The 27,657-nt window shown below is 38.5% G+C and overlaps 1 protein-coding gene across 3 annotated transcripts; it reads right to left on the bottom strand.

Moving 5' to 3' along the window:
- Positions 1–2,847: 2,847 nt before the first annotated feature.
- Positions 2,848–21,092, bottom strand: LOC122658234 (kinesin-like protein KIN-8B). Of its 3 annotated transcripts, XR_006332425.1 has the most exons (17): positions 20,501–21,092; positions 20,315–20,392; positions 20,067–20,183; positions 17,198–17,286; positions 12,349–12,493; positions 12,160–12,255; positions 11,317–11,408; positions 10,056–10,157; positions 9,809–9,955; positions 9,588–9,738; positions 7,562–7,624; positions 7,235–7,471; positions 6,161–6,265; positions 5,964–6,077; positions 4,824–5,386; positions 3,259–3,354; positions 2,848–3,132 (listed from the first exon to the last, which is right to left on the bottom strand). XR_006332425.1 is itself a non-coding variant. In XM_043853149.1 (16 exons), exons 1-15 carry the CDS (start codon positions 20,546–20,548, stop codon positions 4,847–4,849), a joined length of 2,124 nt encoding a protein of 707 aa, XP_043709084.1. In that variant the 5' UTR covers positions 20,549–21,092; the 3' UTR covers positions 2,848–3,132; positions 4,824–4,846. The 3 variants fall into 3 exon arrangements, 2 of the variants coding, with proteins under 2 accessions (XP_043709084.1, XP_043709085.1); XM_043853149.1 differs by lacking the exon at positions 3,259–3,354; XM_043853150.1 differs by lacking the exon at positions 2,848–3,132 and having other exon boundaries at positions 3,253–3,349.
- Between the last annotated feature and the right edge of the window lie 6,565 nt (positions 21,093–27,657).

Here is a 27,657-nt window from a genome sequence, read left to right as displayed (position 1 = left end):
AGATAAGAAATTTTCCTATATTGATGGGGAATAACTTTTGTTCTTTGCATTAGAGGGAAGGTGATAACACATGTCACCCACCATTTACAATTGCCATGTAACAATTGATTGAATTGGGCTTCTCTCCGGCGAGCGGCCAACCCAAGAAGAGCCCAGTGAGCATAATGGCTGGGCTGGCATGCTCAGCACCTAGGCACAAATCTCGGTGCAGATCATGCCAATCCAGCCATTGGAGAGAGCCCAGTGTTGGAGAGGAGCCCGATGCCAATTAACTTGGCCCCTAAGTTAGTTGCATATATAGGTCCCATCCTTCTCTATCCATGAATTAATTTCAAGTTAAATGGAGTTTATCACATGTCAAAGTTAAGTGTTGACATCAATACATGGTGTATTATATGGTTGAGTTTTTTTTTTTTTAAATGAAAAAGGTCACATAGATATATAATTAGAACGAAACAGAAAGTCTGTACAGTGTAGAGTTTATAGAGTCAACCCATCCAAACGATATGTTAGCAAAATTATGCATTAGTTCTGCAAGTTCAAAAAAATAAGGTAAACAGCACGAACGTATAGAAAAGAAGGTCTATCTAGAAAAAATAATTACCCAGAAAAAAAAAAAAAAAAGTGAATTCATAACATCATCATAAAACACTCTAAGCAATTTCACCTCGCTAGCTTTATTGGCAAGCCACCTAAACAACCTAACCACATAATGATCACACTTTAAAACTACAAAACATCCATTGTTCCGAAGTAAAATACAATCTATATTGGGAAGACAACATTCTCAGCTTTTGGAATAAGCCCAACTAAGTTGGGAGAATCAGTCTAGGCTTCCTTCACTTGACGCCCTAGCCTATCTGATGCTCTGAGTCATTGAACCAAGCTCCTAACTTCTGCTTCAACCTTGCTCCTTGTAAATGCATAATCCAAGGCAACAAAAATAAACTAGCCCTGTTGTAAAATACCAACCGACCAGCCAGCTTCATCACTGTAGGGGTTAAAGAAAGTTGTAGTAGTAAGCATAGGATAGTCAAAAGTGGGTAACATTTGGTCCAAAAGACAGGAGGGGTTAAAATTGTGATACCCAGGAGACAACATAGTTCCGACTAGTCTAGGAGATCATTGAAGGGGTCCACACCAAGAAAGAACATTACCAGGAGGTTTGGGAGATTATTGAAGGAGTGCAAAACCGATAGTCCCATATCGCCTAGGGGTAAAAGTTCTTGGACAATTGATAACCTCAAAGCATCCCACCTTCGTATGAGGCCTTTTAAAACCGTGAGGCCCATGGGCCAAAGTGGACAATCTCATACTTGTGATTTGGGTCGAAATGATGCATGGCTTTTAGGGCTAAACTGTTGTCCCCTCCACCAAATCTGAAATTCTTCTAACAATAAGATGATTGATCAAAACCCCATTAGAAGTGTTTTGCAGCAATTCTTGTTCATAACAACCCAATTCTTGACCTAGGACCAAACCATCTATCTTCAACTTCAAAAATTTTGAGAAATTGACTTTTAGAATACCAAGGATAACCACCCTAGGTAGACAAGCATGAATGAAGCTCAAATTCCATGAATTATGCAATATTAAATCCCTAACTATTGTAATAGATATGTTGTTAAAGTTATAAGGCCTTTTAGGAACATAGTAACCTGCAATGGATGGAATCCAAGGCTCTATCCAAATATTAGTACTTCGCCCATTTTCAATTTTACTATAGGATAGAGGTTTCATACTCAATATGACATTAACCAAAATTAACCAAATTACTCCAAGTCCACGAACCCTTTTTATTTCACACTCTAGGATCAATTATGGATGTGTTAGCAAAAGCAAAACATGGCATAAGGTAAGAGGGTATAGAAGATAATACAGATTGAATTTAAAACATTGCGAGATGAGGACAATTGGACCAAGACTCCACATAGAATCGTACGAAATCCTAGAGATTTTGTGCGTGAATAGAATAAGCTGGTCCCTAAATATAGGGCTTATCCTCCTTACTTTGTCAAACAGATTTTTATTATAAATAGTAAAATACATCATTCTTTTGCAAAATGACCAAAGAGATCAATAAATAAATCTAAAATGGCTTTGATTGCTTCATGCGTTGGCATTACAAAAGATAAATGTATCATCAACAAACAAGAGGTGAGAAGTCTCTGAGACGCCCCTAGCAACCTTCATTCCCCTTAATAAATTCAACTTCCTGTGTACTAACACTAAGCTCGAGATAACCTCCATGCCGTTATGAAATATAAAACGACATGTGAGCTGTCAAGCAGTGTTCTTTTTCTCTATACAAAATACAAAACGATATTTTTGTTATTTTGAGTCATTTCCTCCACTCATGTTGAGGTGAAAATTTATCAATGATTTGGGGGTTGGATCCTCAATTGTGTGCATCTACCCATCGCCCTCTATCTGGCAGATCAAAGAGAGTTTAACGTTATTAGGCATTGTAAGATTTAAACTCCCTTTGGTTGCAAGGGAAATTAGAGAGAAGGGAAGGGAAGGGAAGGGGAATGAAATTTTCAAACTTAAAAAGGAAAATTTTGAAGCCATTACACCAAATGATTGTATTACTAACTCGAAACCATTCTAAATTTTGCTATAAAAATTCACTTCACTTTGCATCTAAATCCCTTGGATTCAAAAAATAAAGTAAAAATTATATAAAAAAATACATCATTCTTAAATATAATAAAAAGTTTAAATAGTTTATACAATCATGTTAGACAATGATGACCAAAGTTTTAGGATTAAAAATTGACTTTCTTAACCTTTAATTTCCTTTGCAACCGAACGGAGCCTTAGTTTTTCCCTTTCCTACCAACCACATTTACCATGAGGATGCATTTCCCCTAGTCATATATGAGCATAAAAGAAACAATTTGAAAAAACATCAATAAAGTTCACAGAAATGAAAAACTGTACAAACTCTAGTGACTTGGATTTGGTAAAACGGGAACTAAAAGCTCTTCTCCCTGCTGTCATGTAGGATCAAGGATGGTTGCAACAGAAAATGATCTGGGTGACTTTGAAGGCATGGTATCATAGGTTGCACGGCAATTTCTTTGCACATGACTGTTGCTAAATCAAACTGGCGATTTTGTACAGCTGCTTTCAATTTGTATTCCATGCATAAAATGTAAATTCATATTAGAATGTGCAAAAGCCCATAAGGTTACTAAATTGATAAGCAACGAGAGGAATAAAAAGTTGAAAACTAATTTAGAAAGAGAGCTATACAGGGCATCCAATTGGATTATACTAGGATGGCAGACTCCTCTTCCTCCTGGTAAAGAGAATGTTGCTTGATTCAGTGTCAGAGTCATTTACCCTAAGCTGTACCAAGGAAATGAGTTAGCTAAAAAATAATATGGGTCATAATAGCTCAATCAAATAAGTCCAACTTGTCTTCTTTCATTTCCTTTCCAGGAATCATATATCAATAATTGAAACCTATTACCTATCCCAAAAAAAAAAATTGAAACCTATTTAAAATCCCTAACCAGTGAAGTGCAAGGTCGGCAATCTGCTAGGCTACGGTGGGTTGACCAGGACTAACAGAGTATAACAGCAATATGAAAGGCGAGGCCTGGTCCAAACTCCAGACAGATATTCAGGCAGGGAGCGGCAGGGCTGGATCCTGGGCAGTGGGCACATGATGGGCCTATAACTTGGGAAATAGTACACTTACATATTACAATTATGGGAAAACGAACGCTAATAACCAGTGCTGTGTGTGGGCGTGTACCTGCGCCCAGACAGCCACACCCTCTTGCGCCGGGCTGTGTCTGGGTGCAGGTACATGCCCACACACAGCACTGGTTAGTGTTCTTTCTCCCTACAATTATATATTAGGTTTTATGCCAAGCAAAGATGCTACCCAGCTTAGTTTACAGAGATGTCACGCCCTTGGATGGATAGGAAAAGGAACGCTAACCAGTGCTGTGTGGGTGTGTACCTATGCCCAGACACAGCCCGGCCTGAAAAGACCACGTCATCCCCTGGACAGATGGTAAGTTCCAGGGGTGCAACGGTCTTTTCACCCTGGGCTGTGTCTGGGTGCAGGTACACGCCCACACACAACACCAGTTACCGTTCTTTCTCCCTTATAATATATCACATTCTGGGCTGGGTACAGTTTGCTAATGCCAAGCCCAGGCCTAGTATTCCACCAGGCCAGGCCAGGCCAATTAAAGAAACTAGACCCAGGCCCATGCTGACTGCTCCACCCAGCGAGTCCTATTGAGATGGCAGGTTGGTCCAATCTGGCTCGGAGCAGCAAATTTATTAAAACCCTTGAGGCCAAAAGGTTTAACCAGATGGTCAAGTAGTTTGTGCAGTTCAACCAGCCATATAGGCAATTCAATCCAGCTTCACCATTAATTTGTAACCTAATAAGACCCAGATAGTTTAGTCCTCTCCCTTGTCATATTGTCTCATGATTCTTAGCTAAAGTCATCCGATTGGGTCATTCATGTTTAGACCCAGATTGTTTAGTCCTCTCCCTTGTCATATTGTCTCATGATTCTTAGCTAAAGTCATCCGTTTGGGTCATTCATGTTTTGAGGACTGATACTTTTTATTCTACAGACAGGAATAGAGCCCCGTGTATCAGACAAAAGATATTTGAATCAGATGCCTTCCTACGGGGCCTTAAGCCTGGCCACGGTGCCTCGATCAGCAAGATTGGGGGGGAAAAAAAAAAAGGCTACAATCCAACTGTTTTAACCCGACTCTATGACAACTCTTTAAAGTGTTTATTATCACTCTCTCATGTAAACAAATTACCAAGTCAGTGGGCCTACCTCCGGCTCTTGGCCAAAAATCCCTAGAAAAGATGATGTTGAGATGCAGCCTCCACTCGACGTGTAAGAGTTTTCTCAGGACTGCAGGAACATGGACCTGATCTGCCACTCACCCAATGTTCACTACTATTGTCCATCGTCAAATATGCTGATTGGGAGTGATCATGAGTAAGCATGTAGTAGGAGCTATGGTGCTCTTCTCTACGTACAGTATGAGCCAAGTCCCACTGCTTGAAACATGACCTACAACTGAAGTCTTGGCGATGTTGGAAGATGCAAGCCCTTGAAGAATAGGACTGCCGGATGTCAGGACAAAACTTGAAAGGTGGAGATCTGCCATAAGCTGAGGCAAGTGACTGCTTCGTGCTAGATGTTTCAAAATGTAGCGGTGTTGTCCAGTCCTCAATTGTAATTCCCTGCTTGGAAGCAAGCTCCATTATCTGTTTCTGATCAAGTCCTAACCCCATGATCAAATTCCACAGGTTCCTCTGCGCTTCCCGTTGGTTGTAAATGACTTGATCCCGCATTGCCATTTCAAACTGGAGCTCCATATTAGCCATTCCCTACATTTATGGTATGGTAGAAACATCCCAACGTCAACTCATGGTTCACTGGAGTCTTTGCATGAGTAGAATGAAACAAGACTCTCTGAGTTTCTTTTAGAAAGAACTACTAGACAGTATTCTTCTATCAGGAAATGACTCCTTCACTTGAGTGAATGCCATGCTCAACCACATACAGTTTGCATCCTTCTGGTCAAGGCATTTGGACCCCACTAAAAAGTGGGGTTCACTGGAGTCTTTGCATGAGTAGCATGAAACAAGACTCTCAGTTTCTTTTAGAAAGAACTACTAGACAGTATTCTTCTAACAGGAAATGACTCCTTCACTTGAGTGAATGCCATGCTCAACCACATACAGTTTGCATCCTTTTGGTCAAGGCATTTGGACCCCACTACAAAGTTAAGTATTTCCCACACTACCTACTTACTTTAGGCACATCAGTTTTAAAACATTACTAATATCTTTTACCTACAACCCATCTCAGTCAACAGGCTAACCTTAGTTTTGTTCGCTCATCCACCATTAGCTACAAGAATCAATATTTGAGATACCAGGTTGTTCCACAATTCTTACTTACCAGGAGTCGATATTGGCTGAGAATACGCAAGTAAGTTTTGTTACTATTGTTACGAATGGCTTCTTCTATATTATCTTGAAGTTGGCACCTACGCTTCTCATTTTCTTCAATTTCCTACAGGAACAAAAAATTGACCAGGTTAATGACCAGAAACCGAAATTTTGAACCATATGAATCAGAGAGAAAAGGGGCATCACCTTTTGGTAATCGGAACCAATCTCATTATTGTCACGGATGTTGTTGAGTATAAGTTGCCGCCTTTCACTTAAAGCCAGCACAACTTCTCCATCCTTTTCAATGGCCTACAATAAAGATGGAGGCAGTTCATCAATAAACTCAGGAAGCTGGCTCTATCCTTGGATTTTTTTTAAGTCATAATAATTTTTCAGTCGCCTCATATCCTCTACATGATTTGACCACATCGCCAGCAGAGGCAGGAGTTATTGGAAAAAAGGGAAAAAGAAACAAAATGAGTCCTTGAGATTGATTAGAGAAAAACCTTGAGCAGGAAACAAAAGAGAAACTTGGATTCCTAAGCATTAGCTTTTGAGTCCTCTTGGAAAAGGAGCTACCGCCTCCGCATTAGAAAAGAGTATCAGCCCTCAAAGTGTCCCACAGGACTTGAGTTCAGATGGACAGCTGTGCAATACAGATATAAACCTGCTCCTTTTTTTTTTGGTTAAAGTCCACCAGTTCTACCTCATATATGGTTCGCCAGGACTCTGACTTAAGCACCAGGTCTGGCCTAGTCTACTTGAAAGAAAGGTCGGAGGAACTCTTGTCCCAGTTTTATATTCCTGCACTGTATTTTGCTTTCTCGAATGCTTCTTGGTTCCACCCCATCCGCACCACGCCCTTGTTCCTCCCGCTAGAGCTTGCCTAGATGGTCCTTGCAGATCGGATCATCCGTATAGGATACAAAAAGAAACTCCAGATATTTGATATCTTTCTTTTTGAAAAGAGATCTTGATGGCCGGAAGCGGTGAGGAAAGACATGCATGGATCGGGGTTAAGAAGTATGGCATTGGATAGAGTTGAATGGCGAAATAAGATCCTTGTAGCCAACCCTTTTTAGTTGGGATAAGGCTCAGTTGACTTGTTGAGTCAACTATAAACATTGTGGATCATGCAGCAGACAAGAAGTCTTAATTGCTCCATGACAATATTTACACTGTTGCTATAATAACCTCGTGGAATACCCAAACCAGACAAGGTTGAGTGCAAGGATAATGAACAAATTAACAGGATTGACAGAGAATTGGCACACAAACCTGTTCTTTTGCAATAGCATCATCTAGATGTTGGAGCTCTATGCGGTTACGGAGGTTAGTTTCCTCAAGCTCAAACAAAGCTTTTTGTAAGTTTATTCGTTCCTGGACATTTTCACTGGTTTCATGGCTCAAAATATTTAACCAAGACAGTTCATCATCAACGGCTTTTTCAGTAGGTTTCACACTCAGTTGAGAGTCCTTTTCTGCCAGTTCTTTCCTCAGCTGGCAAACTTCAATCTGCAAAATAAAATTTTCATATAAAAATATAAAACAGAAGGGATTCTCAAAATAAACAAAGAGATTAGAGAACCCAGTCAATAGGCATACCTGAAGACCATCAATCATTCGTTGGTAATCCGCAACATGAGTATCAACTGTGCCAACATTTCTCTGAAAAAGTGAAATTAAACGTTTATTTGACATTCTCAACAAAAGTGACCTTTGTAACCACCATTGTAATTAAGATCAGTGTCTCAAAAAAATAAAAAAGAAGGAAAAATGGACTAGAATGGAACAGAGAGTCATATTAGGTTTGACAAGTCCTAGTACAATCATCACAAAGATTCAGATAAAATCTATGCAGTTAATCCGACGAATTGGCCAGAAAACCATAGGATCATTGTCCTTGAAGTAGAGCATATTGTTGTACACAAATATATTGTCAAGAATTACACTGGTAGCCATTATGGCTAAGCCCTAGCAAATATCTTTGCATTATTAAATGCTTTTTAATTTCTTTCAAGCCTTAAGTTGATAACAAAAAAGAGTTATATTTCCTAATTAGGATTCATAAAGTTATCTTAAGCAGCAACTCAAACTATGTGTCGTACCCATGTCCAATACTTAAAACCAATGAGAAATGCAGGAATTGGAAATTTGCCGCACCCAAGTTGTATTCTTCGCCACATCCAAGTAACATAGCATACAAGTGCAATGGATGATTCCTCCTTCCAAATGTGTGTTTAGTGTTTTATACAAGAACGCAATGCAAATTAAATTTCATACTCTGTAGCAAGAGAACCATCCAACAGGACTACCCCACAAGAAAATGACGGCCCTAGATGGTATCTAATCACGCAGAGGAAAATAATATATATTTTAGTTTGAGAACTCTTAATGTAGATCTGTAATTGAATAATCAAAACAGTACCAAGATAGGATCTTTTCTCAGAGAATAAAAATCCAGACTAGGAGAATATGTAATAGAAGCAAATCAAGTGGTCAGATGACCACCAAACTCCAATCGAATGCAGCAAATAAGGGATAGAATAAGTACTGAAAATCCCAGGTCAATCCAAGGGTTGAATCTGAAATTATGAACCAGTCCTACAAGTACTTGGATAAGGGAAAATAAGTAAATTCACTATCCAAAATAGAAATCAGAGTATAGGAATGATATGAACAATTGATTTTGAACAGTGAGCATAAAAATCAGAAAGAACAGATTGTCAGCTCCAGCAAATTGGCTCAATATTCAGATGCACAGAACAGTAATTAAGTTATAAGGGCATAATTGGAAATCAGAAATAAAAACAGATCCAGGTCTGATTTGCCTGAAATTCTAATTGAGTACCTTGTCTATGATGAAGAAAGTGATCTGATGGTCAGATTCTCTCAATTGAAATTCATGCCAAAAAAAACTTCCTAATGAATCTCAATTAGAGCATGAATTTCAGCAATGACTACAATGATACTTATTAATGTAAGGGGAAAAGATGGAACAATAGTAAAGATATAGAGAAACACCCAGGCTTCATACCGCAAGGTGGTATGGATGGATCAAACACCAACCAGCCTTGATCAAACACAGGGAACCTTGACCGAACACAGGGGAATTCTTCATGCAAGGAAGACAAGAGCAGCAATAGCTTTTTATTAATCAAAATTCGTGTACCCCTGACATACTTATATAGAAGACTCAAAAACCGACTCCTACACTAAAACGGAAAGGCCTAACCCAATCCTTATCTAATAAGGTAACCTAAACTGACTCAAAACAGGACTGGACTTAGAGAATCCTAATCCAGCCTAACTAAAACACTTAATAACAATTAAAACAAAAAATAATAATAATAAAGACATACTTCACTAATTTCGTAAGCCTAATCTCTACCCATAATGTCCCACATTATAGGCCCATTAAAGTGGCCCATTATGCAGACTCCAACTATTATCCCTTGGGAGTAAGCAAGGCTAGGAATCCCAGTTACATTAAAGTGGCCCATTCCTATTTTTGTGTGATGCTGCTGGTGCAGTCATGCAATGTGTACTCTTCTCACAATGCGGGAGCTAATATTCAGTCATAATGATGCAACCAAATACATCGTACATGATCTAAAGAAATGAAACTAACCTGGATATGTGTCTTGATTTCTTTTGCTCGATCTGCATATTTCAGGGTATTAACAGTGTGGTGATACTGATTATCTGCAGGTGATATTGTTGCAATCATGACCGTTCGAGAATTACCACTCAGGCCATCTTTAAGGATCCGTGTCAATTTGCTGCAAAAATCTAAAGATAAGCTATCTTTGCAGAAAAGGGACTAAGGTACAATAGCCACTATCCAGATACCTATTGCGGTATGGGACATATGCTAGACCCTCCTTCTGTTGTTTCCCTAGAGCATTAATGCAGTTTGCTAAAGCAAGAAGTGAACGGTTAATGTTGGCGCCATCTCGCAGCTGTTGGCCTCCATTGTTTGTTTCAGAAGCCCGTTCACTGCATATGATTATTTAAGGTATCATTTTATGTACCCTGATTTGGCACAGGATTGAACTGCTATGTGAAAACAATAGAAGTGCTTTAAGTGTGTAGCCACCTGCCAGCAAGATCAACTAGTGCAAGTTTTCCATGGATAAATTGATTCCGATACTGGTTTCTCTGTTTTCTTTTGACAGTAATCTCCAAAACAGCATGTGAGCTGTTTAACCAAGCCAGTGAAAGATTGTGAATTAGATGCTTTCAAAAAGGCCACCTGTATAAATATCATCATGACAACAACAACAGTAACGAGAACACAACAATAGTAACAATGATCATCAGATTTATATAACTACCTGAAAATCATGATTAAAAAATTTTCTGACACTCTAATACAAGAAGCTTATGTTAAGGAACTAAATATAAGGTCTGGTAATGGTCTAGTAATTTTTAATGCAGGTGTAAGGGTAGTTTAGTCATTGATAGGTTATGTTTTGAGTACATGTGTGGGTGAATATTAATAAAGGTTACGTTGAAATTTTCTAAACCCAAGACCAAGTCACAAAGAACAACGCAATATTTTCTAAACAGCAAAACAAGCTAAGAAAAATCCCAACAGGCAAAGATTTTGTCTACTAGGCAGTACAATTTGCAAAATAAAAACATGGAAAAAAGAAATAATTTAAATTTACAAAGACAAAAAGCATTCACAGTAAAGCCAGCTTATAAAATGGTGCAAAGGTGAAGGATCTTCTGATTTTTGGGTGACTTTTTTTTTTATGAAGAGAAAAAATAGTTAATTACGATGAAATGTCTACATCGTTTCCTTGTAGGACAAAAGAGTGCCTTTTCATTGAGGCAAAGTTAGCTAAACTAGTAACTAGAGCTGAGATAGATATGTCCTTTGTCATACAAAAAAACAAAGTCCCTAAGCAGAGGTCAGTGATCTTCAAAAATAGAGAGACAAGAGGCCATGGCCATGCTGTTTGAGTTGGAGCGTAAGAAAGCCTGGGATTGCCTTGTTGGTACACCAAACTTCTTTCACCGTCAATCACAACTGAGAAGGACTTGGAGAGTCAAGATTTTTTGGGTGACTGATTGAAAAGAGTTGAAGGACTTGAGAGTATAGTATATAAGGTCCATTACCATTTTTTCGTTCATTGGGGATTTCTCTATTGTCCCCTCAATTAAATTCACTTATTCTCTTAACTGTCCCCCCCTCCCTCAAAAAAAAAGTAAAATGCTGCTCAGAATACCAACTCTTTTCTACATAAGCTTAATACAGAAACTTTCATGGCCAAAAGGTCATACACTGAAGTCTAGTGAAGACAAAGCATCTGAGACTCACAGGCAAAAAATCATGGTAAATGCCCACTTACCGAGAAGATGTTGCATTTGCCTCTGTACTTTCTGTTTTTCGTCTACTATTTCCCAAATTTAAGAGTTCAAGAATCTTATCAGCCGACCGGACCTGAAATTAGGAGGGAACCGTCAAGAAATAGAAGTGAAATGATTGCAGGCCCCGGTTGATCAATCAACAAAGGGGAACACAGATTGAGTTAAGTGCAGACAAACAAAAAAATCGAAAGAAAAGAGTTAGGTAATATTGGAGTTCAACTTCTCAACACACGTCTATAAATGGCAATTAACACAAGTCCATTTCTAGCAAACATCAAATTGTAGGATGCACACTTTTACATCATTTTTCCCACCAAAAACTACTTAAAACTCCCAGGTCCGAATGTCCGATTGCTAAAACTAATTTCAAAAGGTAAAAGTTCCATTTGAAGCAGTTTTTTTTGTACGAGTTTTCTTGGGAAGTGGGTGCTCCATACTTCTTCAGTGGTGGGTCTGGACTCCATGAACAACATTTGCTATTTATGTTTTAAAGTGTCATCAACTGTAGGGGATAAAGATTTCTTCTTCTTCTTCTGGTTCCCTTCTTCGTTCAATTGTGGTGGAAAATTTTGAGAAATCAAATTCGTTCAGAATGCTTACGCATGAATAATTGCATATACAGATAATTGTTCATAAAAATATAAGATGTGCAAGAAACAGCAGAACTGTCATTTAATCAAGATCATGATACTAAACTTTTAGCTATTATAAAAAATAAAAAGTCAATACAAAATATTTTGTGCTCTTATCAAGTCAAATAGCATTCTAGAAAAATAAATGAGATACATGTCCTACTTTCCAAAATTTCATTTGCAATGGCGAACCTTAATGCATCTAAGCCCAGCAACAATTATTCCTTGCTCAGGATCCTCTCTAAGCTCCAAATGCCCGGATGATTTTTGAAGCAAATCATAGATAACCTTGACTCAGAGAAATTAAAAGTTAGAATATCGTAAATAAAGCAAAAACAGCGGGAAAGAAATAGTCTACTAGAATCAAAATGCACACCCTACTTCATTGTAAACTTCAAGGTAGGAACAAGAAACTTCAAAGTCTTTGGAGCTGCGGTCCTTCTTGATAAGATCAAAAATAGTGTGCAAGCTGAGAACCATAAGTCCAGGGTCATCTTGGGTCCCAACCATTGTATATGTCTTACCACTGGTAAAATTTAGAAAGAAGGGTAAATTCTCACCATTCTCCCAAAAAGAGAGTAGAAGATATATTCTTTTCAAAATCATAAAAAGAAATAGGTGACTTAAATCATGATCTCAACTAAATTTAACAGTTAATATCTGCAATAAACCTAAATGCAGAGTAGTTCTGATGCATACAACGATCAAGCAAATGGTACAGCAGAATTTAATCATATAACATCAGCCACCTGAGTCAAGAAGACAAGAAAAGAAGCTAAAGAGAAAATAGAAGTAAATGAACAAGAAAAGGTCAGCAGAAGTTTTTTAACCAGAAATCATTTCCCTTCAATATTCTGTTCATTCCAGCATTGATTCACGAGCATGAGTTAATAATTTATTAATTACAATGATGCTTAATCATCGAGTCTTTGGAAACAGCCTCTCAGCGAAGCAGGGGTAAGGTTGCGTACATTATGACCGTCCTCAGACTCCGCAATGGCGGGAGCCTTGTGCACTGGGTACACCCTTCTAATTATGCTTAATCACCGATTTTTCTGATTGAGGATTTGGCAGTTATTCCCTTATTAAGTTGTTGAGGAGAGATGTCATAACAAGCCAGACTGGCAAGCATCTAGCAGCCAAAGTCAGCAAAAGAGGCCCATCTTCTGGAAAATATCCTGTGTGTTGCAGTCCAAGTCTTTCATCAGTAAACAAGGATGGGGGGTCAACAGCTTGGTGTATCAGGTGACTACTTTTTCTATTTCTTCTCTAAGGAACTTAACGTGGAAAATGAATTCTGGGTCAACAGCTTGGAGCCTTGGAATCAGAGGCACCTACCCTTCCTCCAAGCAACCCAGAACTAAATCTGGGTTCAAAGCTACAGTCAGGACGTCAGACAGTAGACAAACTCGAATGGTATTGATTGATTGTTTAGTCAGAGTGCCAACATCCGTGCCGACAGAGTGAATATACTGGGAGAATCCATGGCTGGAGCATGTATTAGGGATTCAGCAGAAAAAGCATGAAAGATTTTATCCCCTTCATTGGAAAGCACATGACGATACAATCCTGAGGCAGAGCCCAACCACTTTAGGAGGGTCCTCATCATTACTGAACAGATGGATCACCGATGAAATGAGCATACAAAAGTGCTGAGTCAAAAAATGAAATACAAGATTTGACCAAGGAGAATTTGAGCCTCACCCTGACAAGTCTGACCATGTCATGATGGCCTCATCAGGTAAACAAGAAGGTGCTATACACCAGGGAGACGCAAAGGGGAAAAGGATTGCAGGGCATCACAGGAAGAGATAAGGTCAAATGTCCAACCTCGCCCTGGCCAGCCTAACCATGGCATAGTATACACAGTAGGTGCAAATCATAAAGTAAAATATCAAAAAGTCGATCTCCAATCCAATTGGAGCCCATCCTTATTGATTAGGGTTTGGACCATTAATGTGATGCAAATAAAAAAGTCAATAAAAAAACTTAAAGTTCACATTGGATTTCATGTTTCTCCTTCAAGGAAGTCTTTAATTATGACAGTCCTTGGGCCAGCATACAAGTGAAAGAAGGATTGATCAACAGAACTCATATGGGTTATATTTTGTTTTAGGCTTTGGGATTTTAATTATCATGTATCAAAGTCATAATGGTCAAGTTTCTGATTTACAAAGCCCAATAATGGAGTTTGAGTGTTTGACAGTCCACGCCTTGTTCGTGTTAGTTCTTTTCATTTCTTTTAATTTTGATTGTTGAGAGTAAGTCAGTTACCTAGTCCAAAGTCCAGATCTAAGAGCTTATTTAGATTTGGAATCTTCAAAGGAAATGGGTCTGGATGTTGAATAGGCCTATATAACAATGTTTCAATGAATTGTGTTATTGAAGTTTATCATGCACCCTAAGTGACAAAGTAGGTTAAACTGAGCCTTATTGCTGCTGTTCAGTGTTCTAGTTGCTACTGTCACTTGTCTATACAGTTGATCAGATTGGGACACTTTCAGGTCAGGACATATCAATTAAATTGATCTGTTCAGTATTCTCTAAAACAGATTTAACTTTTTCTTCAGATTCTAGCTCACTCCTTTGTTGGCTCAAATTTTTATCTGTAAATATATATAGTTATTGAATTCTACTTGGTTCAAGCTCAAGAAAACCTTTTTCTTCAGATTTCTCTATTTTTATACCAATCCTTGTTAAGCTCAGTATATTGATAACTTGATATTGAGTTTCTCACTTACCAATTGGTGCCTTTTAGGTCCAATTGTTTTGCTTCCTAATATTAAATCCTATATCAATCAGTCCTTTGACAAAAGGGAGAAATCTCTCCCACATTAAGTGTGTAGTCTGGTAGGGTCTATTAACCCTACATTTGGCAATCTGAATTCTCCCAGGAGAACGTATTGCATCAATTCATCTTTATCTGTTATATATATCTTATCCAGGTGGCACACACTAGTATATATTTCTCTATAGTGCATATCAGCAGGGTCTAGTTGGCCAAATGCATCCTGCATAATAACATGTTTGGTTAAGGTTATTAATGCAAATAATCTGACGCCTCACCTGGGCTCACACTGGTTACCTTGTAAAAGGAAGTAAGTTCTTGTATGCTTTATGGGGTGGGTTATCATTGACCAAATAATTATTAAAACTGGGTTAGGAAGATGCAGGAAAATCACAGAAACAAGCTTATTTTAGTGGAGATAAGCCTTAGGTTAGATTACATGTGTTGAGCCTTTGGTCCACAGTGCTTTCTTTGTAACTGGCCAACGGACGTATAAATTTTACTTTTTATAGTTTCGGGAGTTATTGTGTTAATTGAATTCCATTTGGTGTCCTAGAGGCAGTAGGAATTATGTGTGTGTGTGTGTGTGTGACATAGTTGTCACGGCCTCTAGGCGACCCAAGGCATTGGAGAGGGTCCAAAATCAAGGCGACACCAACTAGGTGACCAAGGCGCCTGGACGCCTAGGCGACGCCTTGACAACTATGGTTGTGACCAGCCATTCAGGCAAAGGAGTTTGAGTTATTTTGGCAATGAAGCTTTGGTTTTCTCTGCCGTGTGGATTCATGGTGCGCTTGAATGGATTTCTAGCAGTGTCTAAGTTGAATTCCTTAGTGGAAGATATTTTCTTCACAGGTTAGTTGGATTCCTAATCATATTTTCTTCTTTTTCTACTTTTAGGATTCCTTAGTCGAAAAGTGGATTCTCTTCATGTTACATTGTTGTTGCCCTTACTTAACAGCTTGAGCTTTTGGGATAAGCGGCCGTAACATGGTATCACAGCAAGGAGATCAAGTGTTTGATCCTTAGGAAGTGCAATGGGATATCCCAACACACTCTCCCCTCGGTGCCACGTGATGGTGTTTCTGGATGAGTGTGTCATGTGCAGGGCCGTCTGTGTTCATGCCTGCACGTGCGGGGGTGTTGATATGCATTGTTGTTGCCCTTAGTTAACAGCTCAAGCTTTTAGGATAAGCGGTTGTAACACTTGACAGGCTAGGTGGACTCCTAGTCATATTTTCTTCTTCTGTTAGTCTGTTCTAGGCTTCTAACTTTCAACTTCACAGTTTCCAGCAGTTTAACTAATTTTCAAAGCGATCTCTTTGTTCAACTCCCAATTCTGCAAACCAGGAATTTATTCTTCGCTACTCCTAAGCATATAGTAATTCTGAACATGCGATTTTTCTTCAAATATCTGTTTACTTCTATCATTCTACAATTCAGCAAGTTCTTACTTCCTTATTGAGTTAGTCTAATCAAATTTAGATTGGGAAACACTATTGCAGTATTGCCTATTGGATTTCTAATTTTATTAGGATTCCTCATTTTAAATCCTACTTCAAATGAATTTCACAATCCTATTAGGACTAGGATTCCCCAAATAAAATTATATTTCGACTAGGAGTTTTTGTTTGAAAAGGATTCATACTCTTGGTCGTAGAGTCCTACTTCGAGTAGGATTCTTCTGAGAGATTCTTAATGTGACTGGGATACCCAAGTCTAGTGCAACTTAGAGTCTTTCACACACTTTCCTTGCCATTATGTGCGTAAGGTAAACCAGGAACAAGCCCTGACCTTATCATATACCAAAGTATATGCTACAACTTAGTTCCCATAAATGCATACATTAAAGCCTATTCTTTTGTGTATTCTAATCTTTAAGGCGGAACCATTCATGTAAGGTTCTGATCCCTTAATGCCACTTATGTCAATTGTCAAGTTATTGGGACCCCAGCAGTTCTTGGCCCCAAACACGAAAAAATCTATCACAGTAATATTACAGGAAAAGGACAGGTCTTTAAACAGAGTTGCATGGTGAAACAGAATTCAAGCTGCCGAGCCCATTTAATTGGGTAAGGCTTAGTTGAGTTGAGAGGAGCATTATAGTATCATTTAATGGAAAGAGATGTAATAGTCCTGTTAACTATGATTCCTGGAGCAATCAAACCATGTTAGACCTAAATCCCTGCTTCATGAAACCTGTGTTCAGGTACATAGTTTAGTTCCAACTATCAGCACTTTAACTTCTAGTGGATATAAGAAACTGATGGCAGTGCACGCAAATCCCAGTTGTAAAAAGCATAATACACAAAGCAAGCACTTAAACAATTACAGAACCTATGATTCATAACATCACATGGCCTGATCTGACAATGGCAATAGTTAAACCTTACGAGAGTACACTTCAGATTGATGAATAAGAACCCAATAATCGAGAAGTACCTTCCAGTTGAACCATAAGCAAAAACAGTTGCATTAAGACCTTGAATGACCCCAGAAATTGTAGAAGAGATGCTTGTCTTGTAGACATCCTATATTCGGTGAAGCTATCAGATGTCATATGTCATAGAGAATACCATTCGTATAGCAAATAATTAAACGATATTGAAAGATATCCTACTACAATCAATACTCAAATGCATGCTTCTGCATTTTATTTGTTTTAAGTACAGCTTAAGGATAAAAGACAGAAGCCAAGACTGGTTAGTAAAACCACCCTTTCAGAGAACATGATAAATTTATTTCTAAAAAGTGAGGGAACTTCTAGAGATTAAAATTTCAAAGCATCATTGCATCTTCACAAAATTGAGGTTCTCGCTTTCTTCTTCTTCTTTTTTTTTTTTTTTTTTTTTTTTTTTGGGGGGGGGGGGTGAGGGGAGGAGAGGACTACATTCAGATAATGACATTCGAGATAGTTTTACATTGGCTGAATAATTTCATGGACCTTCTCTCTACATAAAAGAGACATCAGAGTTAGCCAAGATGCATCACTCCCATCCCTTGAGAGAGAGGGAGACAGAGGACGGTATTTAAATAAGTGGAAACACATCAACACATCAAAATGGCATAAACTTTTAAATTCAGAGGTATAAAGGTGGAGAACTTTGTAAAACCGTGGAAATATACCCAGATCTTTCACCAAAACGTAAAGATTTGGCAATGTACTTTTACCATGCCAGCTATCGGCTTGAGGTGCTAACCCCATGGTTTGAGGAATTGGATTCGGAATCGAAATCGGATCAAATGAATCACCTGATTCGAATCGGAATTGGCGGCACCCGATCCCGATTCTAACCAATTTCTGCAACCCTCTTTTGAATCACCTGGTTTCATGTTTGATCTTTATTTCTAGCCATTGTTTCCTTTAGTCAGTAAAATAACAGAAAAGCGATGAAACTTTCCTCGGGTAGCAAAATCCCCAACTTTATTAAATAAAAAACTCCGAAAAACCCACAGAGTTGGAGACATCTTTGCTTCTTCCCAATTCCAATTTCTAAGGTTTCAACTGCTTCCAATCGATCCCGATCCAATTGGATCGACCAAAACTGCTCCAGTCCCCAATTCTGTTCCCTTGAAACGTGACTAACCGTCCCCCTTCACCAGGGTTTGGGACCAGCAATACAAAAACACTGGCAGGATTGAGTTGTATTTTTATTGATTATTTTTTAAAAAAATTCATAGGAAAAATAGAAAGATTTATGAGAAGAAAAGGACAAATAAATGAATTTATGAGAAGACTAGGACGAATAAATGGGCATATAATGATGAACAACCCCCCCCCCCCCAAAAAAAAAATATACACAGCCTGTATTTTGAGGAATACAAAATGAGGAGAAGAGCTAAATAAACTTATCTACTGAATACTAATATCTCCGACAATCACTAGCCCTTTGAGAAGGTTTTCATTCCTTTGTTACTTATTTATTTTATTCATTTACTTATTTTATGGTTGGGGTTTTTCAGTACATACTATGTATCACATAATATGGCTAAAAAAATTAAAGCTGGCTATTGACATTTTGGAGAATAAAGTGACCAGTCCATGGTTGGTGTGGCATTTGAAAAGTGTAATCTTGCATCTGGGTGATAGGCTGGTTTGGAAAAATTATCAACATGTATGGCGAGAGCTGAATCAACCAGCGGATTACATTGCATCCATGACTACTGGAGCTACTGAGACCATCATTTACCCTTCAGCCTCCAAAGGATTCTTCCACCAGACTGACTGAATACAGGAGGTGTTATCCTTCCAAGGGGAACATAAGCTTTCTGGGGAAACATACACCAAACAGAGCAAGGGAAGCTGGCCATAACCCTCTTAAAAGCAGTGCAGTAGCAGATGATCAACACTCTCCTCAGAGCAGAATTTCTTAGTACTCATCCTTCTGTGTATGACATGGCCAACAGTGACCCGGGAGGATCTTGTTAATAGCCAGTGACAATACAAAGAAACACATTTTACTTAGAATTATATAATTTTTTTATTCAAGCCATTCAATTCTACACCACCTTAATAGGAATCCTCCATATATAACCCAGCTAGAGCATGATAGCATGATTTCACAAAGAGAATACACCTCTCATTAAGAAACCCAACACTTGTATGCACACCTATGCGTGCTTACAGACATGAAAATGACTCTCCTTGGAAAAATAAACAAATCAGAGATATCCCAATCATAAGGACCTGTACAGATTGTAATAGCGGGCACTGTCCTGCCTACAATCTGCTCCTCCATCATCTATATTAAAGGTTATGGCAGTGAAAATTTGTTTCATAGGGCCTGATGCCCACACAGCACATCTTCCAATAGAGCAAACAAAAGACACCAAGCCAACATTAAGGGTATTTATTTAGTCAAGTCAGGTTATCTAAATATCTTGGGTAGTGAAAAGGAATTTATTAATAAAATTCCTACTTCCAAACCTTTCCCTTTTTGTTAAAGGGGATGGAGGGGGTGGGAAGTTAGGTTGCAATAGGAAAGAGTATGGCTTCTGATTTCGCACAACATGGATATAGAATTAAGTTTGGAAAACGCAATTACTCCCATAAAAAACAGCATTATTGAGTAAGATAGTGATATGCTTTGTGTCCAACAAATGCAAACAAAAATTCATTCATCTGGATGAATAAAGTCTTAGAAATATCCTTTCGATGACACCATCAACACAAAGTGTGCTGCATATACCGGATAGTTCCATGACCAAACATAAAGAACCCCCAATTTTCAAGCAAAATTTAAAGTTAAGTTGCACATAATACAAGACTCTGTGGATAAAGATATTGGAGCTGAAGACACGAACAGCATACCATGTTTGTACATTGAGGCCCAAACGCATAATCAAAACAATATCTCTTCTCTTTCGTACGGTTCTGTACGCGATCCAAGTAATTCTTTGACAAGTCAGGATCCAGCACGATGACCTCCTGCAAGTTCCATTAATCATAAATGCTATAATTTCCCTTTCAACCAGTCACATTCATAAAATTAAGCACTTTTTTTTGGTGGGGGGGGGGGGGGGGGGAGAGAGAGAGAGAGAGAGAGGTTATCTCTGTACCCCATCATCGGTCACCCGAAGAATGTCACGGTTTCTTTGCCTTTCTTTTTCACTTAACGGCCTACATTTTACAGCAACCTGTCGCCACGAATGAGAGGACCAAGAAGAAAGAAAGAGGAGTATTAAAAAGAGATAGCAAGGTCCATTGAACTAAGCCGGGACAATTTGCAGAGCGAAGAGACTAACCAATAGGGTTGTGGTTTGTTTCGACGCAGGAGCTTTAATGCTAGGCATATCTGATCAGCATCAGCTTCCACTCTTCGTTAGATTAGCTTCCTCCAAAGAACTCCTTTCTTCCAACCTTGGTTGCTTTTGTCCGCTTCTTAATCCAGGCACCCTCTGAAACTTTTTTCAATTTCCTCCTTAAAATTACAGTAAATGAAGAATCATAAACCCTAGTTCATTTCCTGAAGCCAAATTTCTAAATGTACCTCATGAGCAAATCCTTCCACCTTCCCAAAGCACTTATCCTTCCTAACAGCCCATATCTAAACAAAAATTTTCACTTGTACCGCTTCCTCAGTCCCCTAGCAGAGCATGCACAGCTGCCATTACTAAAACCTTCCGTTTCTTGATCAAACTCAATCGAACTACAGCACCCCGAGCAATAAAACTAAAGTTCCTGCGCTCTAGAAACTTAAGCAGTCCGCAGAAACCACCATTTATCACTTCTGCAAGTCCTTAAACAAAAGGAAAACGTTTCAGCGCCAGATCTTTCCGTCCAAAGCGAAATGTATCTAGCCAGACAGGCATTACCAAATCAAGCAACAACAAAACCCGAAGGTTTAGTTTTACCACCCCGCTCCTCTGAAGGCGGAAACGACAGTAACGTGCAAGGAGCCAAGGACCGAACAAGAACAACTAACTAAATCTTTGAAGTTTCAGTTCGAACTGCGAGTATTCTTCGGAGAATCGAACCAAACGTGCACGACAGCAAACGAAATGGGAGAAGTCGGAAACTGAGAACAAAGAGTTGTTTACTATCACTGCGTGTCGAATAGCCATTTCTATCTTACTAGTCACAGCGGAAGTAGAAGAAACATGGAAAAGTAATTCAGCTCGAAACTTTACTGATCACGACCGTCACTGTGTCTCCAATCTCCAGACGACAAATATATATATATATATATGGAAGACAACGGGATATTGCGATTTGGATTTTGCGATTCATAACAGTTGCTACCTTCTAACGACCGGCATTATGTGTGGATCATAAATTTCTAAATTTTACTCAAAATAATTGTTTATTAATAGTAATGCAAATAAATAAAGAAGGCGAAAGATTAGTGCTATTACGAATGGGTCCACTGTTGGCTACTATATTACGATATTGTCCTTTCCATGAGATTGCGGATTTGGTAATGTACATTTAATACACCTAGTTGCCACGTCGAATTGCACCACAGACAAAAAGTACTTCGTTCAATGACAAAAACACCCTCTAAGCTAATGTCTTTTTCTTTTCTTTTTTAATGAAGATAAGGAAAAAATTTTCATACACGATCGTATAAGCCGTGTTTTCAATTCTTTGAGAGAGACCTACTCACATACATAGCTTACACAGCCGGTATGAAAACTTTCCCCAAAATATAATCTATTGATCAGAACCAAAAAGAACACAAGAAACATGCATGTAGAGCTCCTGCATCCAACGAGAGAAATTAGGGTATATCATCCTTCTCATCATCAAGGAGGAGGCCTTCCGAGTCAAAGAGCCAGTTGCGTTGTTTATCTCTATGGGAATATACATAATAGAAAAAGATTGAAAACAAAAACAAAGACGAGTAATGTCCTAGATCAGAGGGGCGGTTATTGATGGTAGAGGGCCTCTTAATCCGTTAATGAACTTGCTTCTAAGCAAATTCAATCACAATATTGTCAATGAAGTCACCAATTGCTTGGAGAAGGGCAGCTCTGATAGCCAGGATTTCTCCCACCAATGGAGATGAGAAGAGCATAGGTTATGAGACAGCAAGAATAGGAATTCCTTGATGATCTCGCATAATAAATCCCAATCCCCCACATACTGCCATAGTTGTTAACTTGTTATACCCCTTTGAATGTTGTTCCCCCCTTGTTTGAGGTATCGGTATCGTTAACCACCAATCCCGTATCGATGGAAAGGCTGGTGTTAGAAAATTAATATCAAAGGAAGGAGAGGATGGAGAGATAGCCTGAGTCGAACGAGAACGCTCTGTCCTTAAGACAGTATTTGCACCCTATTCTGCAGCTTGGGGTTGCGCAAATCGCCTTCCAAGATAAAACAGTTTGGATGATTCTTGATTTGCGATACAAGAAATCACTTGAAACTATCGAGAATTTGTTAATGCCTGACTGACTGAAACCGTACCATAAAAATTGAATGCTCTGACTGTCCATTTTTCACCTTTATTTATAATGGTAGATGTATCCCTTCAAGACACCTCATGGAATGGGTGTGTCCATTGACATGAGTGGACATAATTAAAAGATTCTAATCCAAGCACTTATATGTAAGTGTCTCTTGAAGATACCCCATGGTATATGTGTGTCTCTTGGAGATACCCCATGGTGTAGATGTGTCTCTTAGATCAATGGATTAGATTAAAAGATTCTAATCCAAGTACTATGAATACACCTATACAAATGGATATGTCTCTTTGAAGGTACATGTCCCTTACTCAAAAATTCAGGTCAACATTGAACTAAATAATGACCCAAAACCATCAAAAAACAAGACCAACATTGAACCAAAGAATGACCCAAAAACCATCCACACAATTATTGAAAAAATTCCAACAGTTGGGATCAAAAGTAAAACTGTCCAGTATAAGTCAATTTGTGTCAATCCATATTAATATCACATCGATTTTTGAGATGGCTGATACCAGATCCAATATGCATTAAATTCAGCATCGAAGTCCTCTCCAGCAAGCACCCACCCCAATGAGTACCCAATGAGGCATCCAATGGCTGGCTTGCTGGGCATGCACCGGGATATGTGCCTGCATGGGTCTGGTAGGATCCGATTCTTCTCCAGGGAGCTCAGCGCCCAGGGCACGCCCAGGTGACATCCAAGGGTGGGGTTGTGCTGCACACATCTCGACGCACGTCTAGAGATGTGTGTGGCACAACCCAATGGCTGGATGCTCTCTAGGCATGCTGAGCATGCTGAAGACGAGCTCAACTCGGTCCAGTATACATCTAGCCAGCCCAGCCGTTACATGCCTTAATGGGCACTCCCTGGGCACTGGGTTTGCTAGAGAGGAGCCGAATCCCTAAATCCATGTCCCTTTGTTAATGATGGTTGTTTTCCTCCTTTCACTTATGTTGGGTGGGTGGGTGTGATTAAACGTGGCAACATGAATGGCAAAACAGAAAGAAGGATACATGTTCCCTTGTTTTTTTGGTTTGGTGTAACCGCTCCTTTCCTCTTCGAATATAGTGGAAACCTCAACAAAACTTATTCCCTCAGTTTTATAAACATAAAGTGCTTCAACAACCTAATTTTTCTATTCAAATTCTATTTTCCTTCCCTGTTCAATTTTCACATGTTTAAGTGTGTTTACCACCCAACTTGAAAGTCTTGACCTTTCTAAACCTCATGTGAAGGGTTTGAAGTAATGTGATTATACCGAATAATAACTCATGTGAAGGGATTGATTTTTGTGGGATAACTGTTTCCGCATGGAACTTCGATTCCACCCTCTACGTGGAAGCATGCATACGAGGTACACTAAAATTGTCACGTCCTACTTTAATACCACTTATTACTTATTAGGACTTTGGTATCCTTAAAAGTTAACTGTTAAGAAAAAAGTGCTCAAATCCTTATAAATCTTCACATACGGAATTTGCAAAATTCCTTGCTTTTTTAAACATAAAAATGGCTTGTCATATTGGTCTGAAAAAATTGATCTATAGTTAGATAAAGACATAAAGAATATATTTACTAAATTTGACTATATCAATCGCTACCATGAAACTAAAAAACTACTATAGCTTGAACACTTTCCAACTATGGTTAAATTAGAACACTAAGGCTACATTTGGTAATAGTTTTCGTAAAGAACATTCGTTCTTCACCAGAAATGTTCTTTTTCGTGATTTTATCTGTAATAACATTCTGTGTATGTATATGATCGTTTGACAAATCCGTTCTAGAACTGTTTCAGAACAATTATAGAACAAAAATGTTGTTTAGTAAAACCTGTACTTCCAAATTTAATGGCAGTAGCTCTCCAATCTCCATCAACTTTTCTTCCCATTTCATCTCCATCTTCTATTTTATTTTATTTTTTAATTTTTCTATTTCTCTTTAAAAAAAAAAATTCCTCTTTAAACCCCAACCTTTCTTCCCATCAAATCCCAAATAAAAACCAACACAAAGCATACAAAATTAGACATCATTTGAGATAGAAAACGTACCCATTTGAAGAATTAACCCAAAACAGAACATACAAAATTAGAAATCATAGAGAGAGAGCGATAGATAGAAAGATGGTTTGGTTACTTTTTCAAGCACGAATTGTCCACTTCAACAAAAATCCCTAAAATTTTCATTATTAAAAGTCCTAAATTTTTTTACATGAAAAGTCCTAAAATCAGTTCCATACATTAAATAAGAAGGACTAAAATTGCTTTATGTAAAATCCATACCTTTCAATGGATTTCTTCGACCTACCACTCAGAGGCAAGGCAGCAAGGTAATTCTCCAACGATTTTTGAGACAAAATCAATGGAAAGATCCTAGGTCACATTGACACTCAAAACCGAGAGTAGAGATTGCAAGAAACAGAGAGAGAGAGAGAGAGAGAGAGAGAGGACAAGAGATCTACCAATGCCAAGAGGGATGATCCCAAGTATTGATGACATCTAACCTATGTGTCAACTTGAACATGAAACAATTTATTCCCTGATTATGAGTTTGCAATATCAATTTGGTTTAAATATTATTTGTCTATAATAATGCCCCTCAGAGTGTAGCTTTGAGCACTTCATTCAGTGACTCCGCGATCGCCCTTTGAACAATCAGAATAAGGTAAAGCTTGAACCTCTTAGTTCTAAGTTTGCTTTGGGATTATTCCTTTGTGAAACATATGTTAGATATGGAATAGAAAGGTTTTTTTATGAGATTGTTAGTACTTCTACTATTGTTTCAGAAAATGTACTTGTATACCTAAAAGGTGGCTCTTTGAATGTAATAAAAAACAGTAAATAATCTTTGAAGGCATTCCAAATTAGCAACTTCGTTCATCGCAAAGAAAGGTAAAAATACTTGCACAGACTAAAGGCAAAAGTTTTCATACATGTCTGTGCATGTTCACGACCTGCATTAAATGTAGTCAAGTTGACATAAAAGCCCCTGCATCCATAGTTTGATGAAGTTGATGGGAGAATCTCCTGTGTACGAATACCTTCCCCCTGATTGAATTCAGCATTGATATGTTATCTCAGTATTCCTTATTTATTGTGTTTATGTAACCTAAGATGAAATATGATTAAATTATGTTTGTTTCTAAGTGGGGGAGGAGCTAGAAGTTTTTTATTGCTTGCCTATTGTTATTTATAATTGATTTGATTCTTAATTCATGTAATCTATTTTATAATTTAATCATTTGTTAGGTTTCAATACAATCTAACCTCACTATGTGTTAATAAAACATTATACCAAGATTTGATGGATCAATTCAACATTAAGATGGTGGAGATTTGGATAATTAAATGGAAGAACAATGTAATACGTGGTGCCCATTCAGTTGATAATCGGTATGTGGTTCAAAAGCCAAACTTGTTTATAGAAAAAAAGGCTTTCCTCTTCCTTTGGAAAAGACTCTTTTGTTCTTCTATGTCCAATCCTATGATTGTTGCATGCCGCTAGTTAATTTATTGAAAATTGATGGCATACCCAATCCGCCCCACTTTTTTTAAATCTCTTAGTTGAAGTTTAAAGGTTTCGTTTGGTTGCCAGAGTAATTTAAAAGAGATAGCAGTAAAATTTTCAAACCTAAATAAAAAATTTTTGTAATAATTATCTCATATGATTATCATCTAAGAAATATTATTACTAAATAGGTTAACATGTTAGATAATGATAACAGAATTTTTTTCATCTTAGATTTGAAAAGTTTTACTTTCATCTCTTATTTCCACTTGCAATCAACCAGAGCCAAAACCAATGATTAGGTTTTCATGTCAATCATTGAAGAAAAAAAAAAGGATAGATATGTAAAAGTAAAAGAAAATGATATGAGAAAAAGATCTTCAACCTTCATGAGTAGCCTAGGTCTATAGACACAATCCCCACTAAAATGACCGTTCCGTTTTTCACAAAATCAAAATCCTTTCTAATCAATACTCCTGCACACATTTCTATTGATCCTCGTACTGATATAGGGGCCACACGACCAAGTAAAGACCGTTTGCCCAAATAATACACACATTACCGATGATCCACTGACCAAGTGGGCTTCTTCCAGTTTATGAATTGTGAAGAATTTTGTCCTCACTACCCGGCATATAGATCCCTCACCCTAGAGGTAAATAATTGAAGTTTTGAAGGGTATTTCGGGCAGTATACTATAGAGTTGCTGCTTCAATTCCTCATTTGTCATTTTTGCAGTAAGGAACATGAGGCGGATGGTAGAAGTGGGGTGGGCCGTGGGCCCGTATTTATTAGACCCACACCGACGTTACGTAGGGAGGAAACCCCAACGAGAAGAAGAATAAGACAAGCAGACAACGGAAGGTGATGATCAGCGAGAGAATCGTAAGATTGACAGTGCGGGAGGAAACCTGTTCGTGGGTCCCCCCACCTTCACAGGTGTTTCTTTTTGGATTTTTGCCGACATGCCACGGTCGGACAGCCCACACGGATGGTTGTTTTCATGTGTCCACTTGTAAGCCAGGTGTTAAAACCTCTGAGATAAGATTCGGATGTAGTGGCTGATCTACTTATATTCCAATGATGATATCTATCCACCTGATCCAGGTCGATCGGATCGGATCAGGATCGTCTCCAGCGAGGCGTGCGCCCAGGTGATAAAAGGGGGCATCCGACTGCTGAGCTGTGTCGCACATATCTCGGTGCATGCCTAGGGATGTGTGCGGCACAGCTCAATGGTTGGCAGCACCCTGGGCGTGCTGAGCTCCCTGGAGGCAAGCTAAATTTGATTGGATCCGTCCGTTACTAACTGTGTCTGATCCTTATTAGACTGGTATTTAAAACATGGGTTTTCTTCCCATCACTATGCTAAGTGTGAAGTATAACACTTCACTATTTGCCACGTATAAGTCCATGAGTTAATCTTTTACGTGAGAGAAGATTATCCTACCGAAAAGAAATTGTGATAGAAGATTAGACA

The sequence above is a fragment of the Telopea speciosissima genome, chromosome 4 (genome assembly GCF_018873765.1).
Source record: "Telopea speciosissima isolate NSW1024214 ecotype Mountain lineage chromosome 4, Tspe_v1, whole genome shotgun sequence".
Classification (NCBI taxonomy): domain Eukaryota; kingdom Viridiplantae; phylum Streptophyta; class Magnoliopsida; order Proteales; family Proteaceae; genus Telopea; species Telopea speciosissima.
The sequence above is the reverse complement of the archived record's forward strand: the minus strand, read 5'-3'. Positions and strand labels throughout refer to the sequence as shown.

What these genes read in the sequence shown, in the direction of transcription:
- LOC122658234 (XM_043853149.1), bottom strand. Translation starts at nt 20,548, where the DNA reads ATGCCTAGCATTAAAGCTCCTGCGTCGAAACAAACCACAACCCTATTG. An exon ending in CTAGTTGATCTTGCTGGCAG is followed by an intron (nt 9,956 to 10,055) that starts GTGGCTACACAC and finishes AATCATATGCAG; the next exon opens with TGAACGGGCTTCTGAAACAA. An exon ending in GAATGATTGATGGTCTTCAG is followed by an intron (nt 7,472 to 7,561) that starts GTATGCCTATTG and finishes TTTATTTTGCAG; the next exon opens with ATTGAAGTTTGCCAGCTGAG.